Source organism: Anabrus simplex, chromosome 1 (genome assembly GCF_040414725.1).
Source record: "Anabrus simplex isolate iqAnaSimp1 chromosome 1, ASM4041472v1, whole genome shotgun sequence".
In the NCBI taxonomy this organism is placed as follows: Eukaryota; Metazoa; Arthropoda; class Insecta; order Orthoptera; family Tettigoniidae; genus Anabrus; species Anabrus simplex.
This window is the reverse complement of record NC_090265.1, coordinates 132,264,229-132,274,643: the sequence shown is the minus strand read 5'-3', so window position 1 is coordinate 132,274,643 and position 10,415 is coordinate 132,264,229. Positions and strand designations below refer to the sequence as shown.

Below are 10,415 nucleotides of genomic sequence, written 5' to 3'. Positions count from 1 at the left end.
ACCTGAAGGTGTTTTTCCGTACTTTCCTATTTTCGCACCAGGCAAATTCTGCGGTTGTGCCTTACAAAGGCCAAGGTTGCTTCCTTCCCGGTCCTAGTCGTGTCCTATCTATCCCATCGTCGCCATAAGAGCTGTCCATGTCGGCGAGACGTAGAACAAATAACAAAATCAAATCGCTTTCTCTTTACATGAGAGAATGAACGTGCTTCCCATTTATAACAATAATCCACTGTCAGAAATAATAATAATAATAATAATAATAATAATAATAATAATAATAATAATAATAATAATAATAATAATAATAATAATAATAATAATGTCAGCCTGAGTGGCTCAGACGGTTGAGTCGCTGGCCTTCTGACCCCAATTTGGCAGGTTCGATCCTGGCTCAGTCCGGTGGTATTTGAAAGTGCTCAAATACGACAGCCCCGTGTCGTCGCTTTAGTCTAGCTCTACTAATCTTCCCCTCCATAGCCGAGTGTATTGCTCTTTTGGGAAAACTACCCATCTTCAATCGTATAACATGACCCCACCACCGAAACCTATATGTCTGTGAAACGTTCATCCATCCAGTTTAATCCTAACTCAGCCCTTACCTCCTTATTCCGAGTACTCCTACCATTGTTCCCACCTGCTTGTACCAGCAATCATTCTCGTTACTCATATCTATTACTTCTAACTTGTGAATAAGGTAACAACAGATAGGGAATCTGCCACCTGGGCGACTGCCCTAAATGCAGATCAGTATTGATTGATTGATTGATTGATTGATTGATTGATTGATTGATTGATTGATTGATTGATTGATTGATTGATTGATTGATTGATTGATTGATTGATTGATTGATTGATTGATTGATTGATGAATCTACCCAGCTTTCACTTCCTTCTGGCAAAGTAAGTCAGATGTAAAGTTAGTTTCGTCCAGGAGCTGACATACTTCTTAAAGAACGTCGTTGATCGCAAGTGCGAGCTCACGGTATTAGCTTTGCTGCACCTAGATTCAATTTCACCTATACCGTACTACCATCCTGGGAGAACACACATCTTAAATCCTTAAAATGAACTACGCATTCCAGAGTTTTATTCCTGGCCTGACATTCAGTCATCTCAGATTTTAGAAACAAACGTATTTTAATGTTTATTTTTTTAAATGTTTACTTAAATATACAAAAACAGTTTGCATACTTATGAATGAAATACATAAAGTTGTCCCTTGCAAACAACCTCGTAAGAAGTCGCACACGTCTTATTTCGGTGGAATTTTGTGGTCTTTCGCCTGGAACCGTTTTAATTTTTAATAAATGAAAATCCACAGCCTGTTTCCAGTCATTCGACCGGGTCAAGAGTGGAATGAATGAAGCCCCCATCTAGCGGCGAGGATAAGAAATGTGCCGGCATTTGATAGGGTGGATCATGGGAGACTACTGGCAAAAATGAGTGCAATTGGACTAGACAAAAGAGTGACTGAATGGGTTGCTATATTTCTAGAAAATAGATCTCAGAGTAGGTGAAGCTTTATCTGACCCTCAATGCAGTATTATCGGACCTTTATGTTTTCTTATATATATAAATGATATGAGTAAAGGAGTGGAATCGGAGGTAAGGCTTTTTGCGGATGATGTTATTCTGTATAGAGTAATAAATAATTTACAAGATTCTGAGCAACTGCAACGTGACCTCGATAATGTTGTGAGATGGACAGCAGGCAATGGTATGTTAATAAACGGGGTTAAAAGTCAAGTTGTGAGTTTCACAAATAGAAAAAGTCCTCTCAGTTTTAATTACTGCGTTGATGGGGTGAAAGTTCCTGTTGGGGATCATTGTAAGTATATAGGTGTTAATATATGGAAAGACCTTCATTGGGGTAATCACATAAATGGGATTGTAAATAAAGGGTACAGATCTCTGCACATGGTTATGAGGGTGTTTAGGGGTTGTAGTAAGGATGTAAAGGAGAGGGCATATAAGTCTCTGGTAAGACCCCAACTAGAGTATGGTTCCAGTGTATGGGACCCTCACCAAGATTACCTGATTCAAGAATTGGAATAAATCCAAAGAAAAGCAGCTCGATTTGTTCTGGGTGATTTACGACAAAAGAGTAGCGTTACAAAAATGTTGCAAAGTTTGGGTTGGGAAGAACTGAGAGAAAGAAGAAGAGCTGCTTGACTAAGTGGTATGTTCCGAGCTGTCAGTGGAGAGATGGCGTGGAATGACATTAGTAGACGAATAAGTTTGAGTGGCGTTTATAAAAGTAGGAAAGATCACAATATGAATATAAAGTTGGAATTCAAGAGGAAAAATTGGGGCAAATATTCATTTATAAGAAGGGGAGTGAGGAATTGGAATAACTTACCAAGGGAGACGTTCAATAAATTTCCAATTTCTTTGAAATCATTTAGGAAAGGGGTAGGAAAACAACAGGTAGGGAATCTGCCACCTGGGCGACTGCCCTAAATGCAGATCAGTATTGATTGATTGATTGGCTGCCGAAGCCTGTCGCACTCGTCTGGGACAATGATTAATGAATTATTAATGAAATTAAATGGAACTGGAAGCCGCCTCTGTGGTGTAGTGGTTAGCGTGATTAGCTGCCACCCCCGGAGGTCCGGGTTCGATTCCCGGCTCTGCCACGAAATTTGAAAAGTGGTACGAGGGCTGGAACGGGGTCCACTCAGCCTCGGGAGGTCAACTGAGTAGAAGTGGGTTCGATTCCCACCTCAGCCATCCTCGAAGTGGTTTTCCGTGGTTTCCCACTTCTCCTCCAGGCGAATGCCGGGATGGTACCTAACTTAAGGCCACGGCCGCTCCCTTCCTTCTTCCTTGCATATCCCTTCCAATCTTCCCATCCCTCCACAAGGCCCCTGTTCAGCATAGCAGGTGAGGCCGCCTGGGCGAGGTACTGGTCATACTCCCCAGTTGTATCCCCCGACCAAGAGTCTGAAGCTCCAGGATACTGCCCTTGAGGTGGTAGAGGTGGGATCCCTCGCTAAGTCCGAGGGAAAAACCGAACCTGGAGGGTAAACAGATGATGATGAAATGGAACTGGAAAGTGTTGTTGGAATGAAAGATGACAGGGAAAACTGGAATACCCGGAGAAAAAACAAGTCCTGCCTCCACTTTGTCCTGCACAAATCTCACATGGAGTGACCGGGATTTGAACTACGGTATCCAGCGGTGAGAGGCCGGCGTGCTGCCGCCCGACCCACGGAGGCTTCAATTTTTAATAAAATGTGACCAAATTTGGTTTGTCCTCGAGAAGAACTACATCTAAAGAGTACAAAATTTTTACCAATTCCTTCAATTTTTTAAAATGTAAGATAAAAAGTACCTTGATTCTTTGCTTATTCTTTGACCAAGAAAGTAAATAATGCAGCTCAAATGTTAAACGTCGTATAAAGTATAGAGCAGTGTTGTATTCAAGTGCCACACACCCTCTATTCTGACAAGAGCACACGCACACCTTTTCATAAACTGTTAATTAAAAAATACATAATGTGTGTATGGAAATTGGTACAGACGACGGAAGATGAGGTGAAAGGAAAAGTGAACATCTTTAGTATATGAAACCTTAAAAATAATTTCAGTTCATGTTGTTCATAATTATGGACATCAAATTTACCCAACGTACTTCATAAATAAGGCGTCGTATTTATTCTAATATTTACTCTTTCCTATGACTTTATCTCAATACTACGGTATGATTTTTAATAGGTACAAATTAATAATTTGTGATTGAAAAGGATAAATAGACATAGCAGGAGATCAGTTTCTCTTTCATTCACTTTTAAAATGATTTCTTACTGAATTATTGGAACTGAGTTATAATTAAGTGACCTGTCTCAATTTTTTTTAAGAATTCTGGTGGCTCATTTGTGAGATACGTAATGTCCGTGATTGTGAACATTGTTGCTCAATGGTTGTACCTTGGGCGATATCATATCATAAAATAATGTTTACATTCATACCTTTAGTATTTTTTTTACATAAATGTACAAAACTAATTTGCATACTTATATTCAGGAAAAATGTCAGAATGAAATACATAAAGTTTTACTTTGCAAACAACATCGCGAGAAGTCGTACAAGTATCATTTTGATGAAATTACGTATCTCAGAAATGAATTGTCAGATTTCTTTTAAATAATTGAGACGCACTTTTCTATTACTCTACTTCAAGAATCCTGTAAGAGATTTTTTTCTAAAATTGGTACAAAATTAAGCTCGTAGATCAATGATGTTCGTACTGACCTAAGGTGTACTTCTTGTTGTGTCCTATTACCATCGCAGCGTGCTTCTCCCTGGTTCTTGCTGCATTCCCCTCTTCGGCGTAAAGACTGCTTGTCACTTGTTTTCCGACTATTATCCACTAGTTACTATATTTATCGTCGGATTTACCTTGTCTTCATAAATCAACCGCAGCCTTGACTGCAGGAGCACATGAGCAGCTCAGCAATCATATTGGTGCGCGATCCCCTTACTCACGTTTTTCAAGAATGAGAGTTTTTCAAGGTAGCCGTGCAAAAAAGTTATCGCAGATTATTTTGCCCGGTCGTCAAGCATAACCAATAATTACTCGCACCATTTCAACAGCTTTTAAATACTGCGGCTTGTTAACTAGGAACAACTGTACGCTCCCCTCCCTTGTTATCAGCAGTGAACCTATAGGTTAAAATATTGGACTGACAGCTAGTGCAAGAGTGGGATTGTACCGTATTTCATTGCGATGGGATTCTATAACAAATCTGCCACTTCACTCCCAAAGTCATGGTTGATTTGAAAAAGACTTTCAGTTTTTAAGGTCGTGTCGGGCACATATTATACTATGATACTTGTCCTAGAGGTGTTAAATACAGAGCAAGAAACGGCTACGATAGACTGTTCGACCGATCAATCATATTATTTATTTATTTATTTATTTATTTATTTATTTATTTATTTATTTATTTATACATGCATACTACATGCATAAATACATACATATGTATGCTATGCTGGTGATCAAACAGTTGACCATTTATTATTTCATTGTGAATTACTTGAGAGGGAAAGACGCGTTTTAATTAAAGATATTTTAGGTACGGAGTCATAGCCAGTGATGGTGGTGGTGGTGATTATTGTTTTAAGAGGAAGTACAACTAGGCAACCATCCTCTATATAACGCTAATCAGAGGGAAAATATGGAAGGGGTCCGACACTTCGAAAAATGAAGATATCGGCCAAAGGAAGACAAGGGCCACGAAAGGCGTGAAAATGAAAGACTCCCTAGCCCTCGTAAACCTAATAGCGTCGGGGTCGGAAAAGAACAAGAGTTGACCAAGAGAGGTCGGATAGGATAGATGAAAGTGAGGAGCCTGGCACAAGTAAGTGGAAGCAATGCCAGGATTCAGCTAAGGGCCCCGTGGTCGCCAACCCACGCTCCAAAGTTCAGAGCCCCTGAGGCCCCTTTTAGTCGTCTCTTACGACAGGCAGGGGATACCGTGGGTGTCATAGCCAGTGAGCAAAAGTAGATTAAAAATTACTTTAAACAGTTCTTACCTTTCATGAACTCAGTTGTATTTGAACAAGAACTGTAAAAAGGATATAGTTTTGTTTACATTATTATTTTTACTAATGTTCATCCTAACAACCATTGAATTAAGAATGTATGATGTAGATGTTGATTCCCACAGGGAATCTGAAATGTTTCTCTCGAATGAGTCAATTTATAATCTATATGTATAAAACAACATGTCCTGACTGACTGACTGACTGACGGATTCATCATCGCCGAGCCAAAATTACTGGAATTTTGATAATAATACATTTATACTAGGGTGTACGTGCTCACTAAGGAAGGATTTTCGAGTATTCCGTCGCCAAGGGGGTGAAAAGGGGAGTGAATTTTTTTTTTCTATTTGTTTTACGTCGCACCGACACAGATAGGTCTTATGGCGACGATGGGATGGGAAAGGCCTAGGAGTTGGAAGGAAGCGGCCGTGGCCTTAATTAAGGTACAGCCCCAGCATTTGCCTGGTGTGAAAATGGGAAACCACGGAAAACCATCTTCAGGGCTGCCGACAGTGGGGCTCGAACCCACGATCTCCCGGATGCAAGCTCACAGCCGCGCGCCTCTACACGCACGGCCAACTCGCCCGGTAGCGAAATTTTTGAAAGAGGGTATATATATATATATATATATATATATATATATATCAAAAACTTAAAAGTTTACAGACGTAAAACTTGGTATTTGGAATCTCCTTTAAAAATAAAGAAACACATGTTTCTTGTTTTCGCGAAATCCCATTAAGTGGGAGTGAAAAAAGGGGGAAAATTGGTTGAATACCTTTTATGAGGGTACTTATATCTCTAAAACTGGAAATGTTACAGACATGAAAATTGGTATTTGGAATATCCTTTAAAAATAAAGAAACACGTATTTTTTGTTTTTGAAAAATCCAATGAAAAACGGGGTGGAATTAAAAAACATATCTTGGCCTACAATATATCTCAGACACTTAACATATTACAGACTTGAAAACTGGTACTTGGAATCTCCTATAAAAGTAAAGAAACATAGATAATTTTTTTAGGAAAATCCACTTAAGGGGAACTAAAAAGGGGGTGAATTTTTAGAATGAGCATATCTACAGTATATCTCAAAAACTTAACATGTTACAGAAGTGAAAATTGGTATCTTTAATCCTTTTTTCAAAAATAAGAAACACATATTTTTTGTTTTCGGAAAAACCTCTTGGGGGAGGAGGGGAGGAGCGGGTAGAAAGGACTGAAAAGTGGGTTGAATTCTTTTTATTAGGATACTGATATCTCAAAAACTGAAGACGTTACAGACGTAAAAATTGGTGATTGGAATCTCATAAAGAAATGCATATTTTTTGTTTCCGGAAAATCCACTTAGGCGGGGGTGACAAAATTGAAAAAGTTAAATTATTTGTATGAATATATCATAAACTAAAGATGTTGCAGACATGAAAATTGGTGTTTAGAATCCCCTTTAAAAGTAAAGTACCGGTAACACATACCGTAATCCTTTGATTTCATCCAATTAAGAGGGGTGAAAGAATTGAAAAATATATTGAATTATTTGTATGAGAATACTTATATCTTATGTAAACTAAAGTTGATACAGACGTGAAAATTGGTACTTGAAATCTCCTTTAAAATAAAGAAACGCGCATTTTAAAGGGAAAATAAATTGGGTGGGGGGTGGGGGGTCTAAAAGGAGTTGAACTCCTTTTATTAGGACATATATCTCAAAACTGAAGATGTCACAGTCGTAAAGCTCCTTTATAGATAAACACGTATTTTTTGTTTTCGGAAAATTCACTTAAGGAGGGAGGGTAAAAGGAAGTGAAAAATTGAATTCCTTTTATGTGGATACTTATATTTCAAAAACTGATGGTTACAGATGAGAAAACTGGTGTTTGTAATATCCTTTAAAAATAAAGAAACACGCATTTTGGGGGGGGGGGATCAACTTAACGGGGGTGGGATGGAAAAGGAGTTTAATTCGTTTTGTGAGGATACTTATAACTAAAAAAAAGATGTTACAGAACGTGAAAATTGGTATTTGGAATCTCCTTTAAAAATAAAGAAACACGTCTTCTTTTGTTTTGGAAATCCACCTACGGGGGGAAAGAATTGAAGTATTCGTTGAATTATTTGTATGAGGATACTCATATCTCTAAAAGCTAAAGATGTTACAGGCGTGAAACTTGGTAGGCCTATTTGGAATCTCCTTTAAAAATTAACAAGTATTTTTTTGTTTTCGGAAAGTCGACTTGGACGGGGGGGGGGGGGGTGAGTAGTGAAAATAAGTAAGGAAGGAGTTGAATTCTGATTATGAGGATACTTATATCTCAGAAACTGAAAATGTTACAGACGTGAAAGTTGGTATTTTGAATTTCCTTTAAAAATAAACACTTTTTTTTGTTTTCGTAAAGTCTACTTAAAGGGAGAGAGGGTGGAAAAAAGGGAAAAGAAGTTGAATTCATTTTATGAGGAAACTTATATCTCAAAAACTGAAGATGTTGCAGACGTGAAAGTTGATACTGTTTTTTGAATCTCCTTCAAAAATAAAGACACACGCACTTTTTTGTTTACGGAAAATCCACTTAAGGGGTTGAAAATAATGGAAAAGTGGGTGCATTTTGAAAATGAGTACCGGTATATTTACAGTATATGTCAAAAACTTAACATGTTACAGACAAGAATCTTGGTATTTGGAAAGTCCTTTAAAAACACGGCAAACACGTACTTCATGTTTTCGGAAAAGGCACTTAATGGGAGGTGAAAAGGAGTGAAAAAATAAGTGAATAATTTTTAATGAGGATGCTTATATCTCACAAACTATGATGTTACAGACGCAAAATCAGTATTTGGAAACTCCTTTAAAAGTAAAGGAACATGTATTTCGTTTTTTCGGAAAATGGGAAGGACTGATAAAGGGGTAGAATTTGTCTATGGGGATTCTTATAGCCTATCTCAAAAACTGAAAATGTTACGACGTGGAGATAGATATTTGGAATCATCATCATCATCATCATCTGTTTACCCTCCAGGTTCGGCTTTTCCCTCGGACTCGGCGAGGGATCCCACCTCTACCGCCTCAAGGGCAGTGTCCTGGAGCTTCAGACTCTTGGTCGGGGGATACAACTGGGGAGAATGACCAGTACCTCGCCCAGGCGGCCTCACCTGCTAAGCTGAACAGGGGCCTTGCGGAGGGATGGGAAGATTGGAAGGGATAGGCAAGGAGGAGGGAAGGAAGCGGCCGTGGCCTTAAGTTAGGTACCATTCCGGCATTCGCCTGGAGGAGAAGTGGGAAACCACGGAAAACCACTTCCAGGATGGCTGAGGTGGGAATCGAACCCACCTCTACTCAGTTGACCTCACGAGGCTGAGTGGACCCCGTTCCAGCCCTCGTACCACTTTTCAAATTTCGTGGCAGAGCCGGGAATCGAACCCGGACCTCCGGGGGTGGCAGCTAATCACGCTAACCACTACACCACAGAGGCGGACTATTTGGAATCTCCTTTAAAAATAAACTTTTTTTTTCTTGGATTTGAGAGAAGACTATTTCTCATATGTACAGTTCTATGTTGTACGGTTATCTTAGGCCCAAAAGGAAATACAAACAGTTTCCAGGGTAAATGAAACTGAATTTGGAAATAACACAAACAGTTTCCAGGGTAAATGAAACTCAATTTATCGGTGAATCTTTATTCTTTAGGGATTTACAGATAATATCCTAGTACAGAAACGACGAACGATTACTTTTATTATTTTACGAAATCCACGCGAGCGAAGCCACGGGTAACTGCTGATACCAATATAAATGGTCCGTTTTTGGACATTAATAATTTTCCAGCTAACTCATTCCTGGTTGCCAGCGTTTCGCCCCCGTGTGCTAAGTTGGGCTCATCAGTTGGTACATAGCACACCCACCAAGACGCATGGCTAGTGCATACCATGGAGGCTATCTATCTCTATCTATAATTGTTTTCACTCCCCACCGCGAAGGGGTGGGGTGGGCCATGTAGAGGGTTACGCCCTCTCTCTGGCCAAAAGATGCGGGCGGGTTGGGGAGATATGATGGAAGAAGGGAGGTGGATAAAGGATGTGAAGAAGAAGGAGATTGGAGAGGAATGTTGCCCATGCCTAAGTGTTTTTTATTTATTTATTTACTTTATTGAGCTTTATTGAAAAGAGATACAAAGTTATATAAGATGTAGAGTTTTTACGAGGGTTCCAGGTTGGAGATGGATGGTGATTGCAGATTGCAGAGGGAAGAGGTGAGGAATCGGAGAAGGTCTAGCGCCAAAGGTGTGAGGGGAAGGAAACTAGGTATGGGAAAGGGTGGACTAGGTTGAAAAGATGGGGCTGGCCGGGGGCGACGAGGAGGGTTGCTTGGGGAATGTCGAACTAGTTGGGGTGGGGAGAGTGAAGGCTTTACTCTGTAGCGGTGGTTGTAGATGTGTGCGCCATTTTTAATCAGCCGTTGAACATCTTGAACTGTCGGGAGTTGGACACGGACCATATATGTCGGGCCAGATGCATTCTGAATCCGAAAACTCGACGGACATGGATGCCTTCTGCCTGAAGTTGGTGAAGAATTGTGCGAGCTGAGATGGCAGGATCTACTCCGCGGAGCACGCAGCTATACATGGTGTGATGTGTTGATGGTAGATCGGCGGCGGCTGCGCCGTTGTCGTGGGTAGATTGTGGAGGCGATGGTGGCGCTGCTGCAGTGGAATCCAAGGCGGTTTCAGGGAGTCGCTGGAGATGAGATTGCTCGGGAGGGATGGAAGGAGGACGGTATGATAACATAATGGGCGATGGATGGCATATCGTTATTGTAGTCATGGGATTACGGGAGGGGGTAAAGGCTGACGTCGTAAAGGTCGAGGTAG

The 10,415-nt window shown here is 40.1% G+C and overlaps 1 protein-coding gene across 1 annotated transcript in view; it reads right to left on the bottom strand.

Moving 5' to 3' along the window:
* Nucleotides 1-4,353, bottom strand: part of LOC136884825 (synaptic vesicle glycoprotein 2B) — a 134,385-nt gene extending 130,032 nt beyond the window's left edge. The window contains exon 1 of the mRNA XM_067157116.2: nt 4,255-4,353. Coding sequence (XP_067013217.2) covers nt 4,255-4,288 — 34 coding nt within the window. The 5' untranslated portion in view covers nt 4,289-4,353. The remainder of the gene's footprint in view (nt 1-4,254) is intronic.
* Between the last annotated feature and the right edge of the window lie 6,062 nt (nt 4,354-10,415).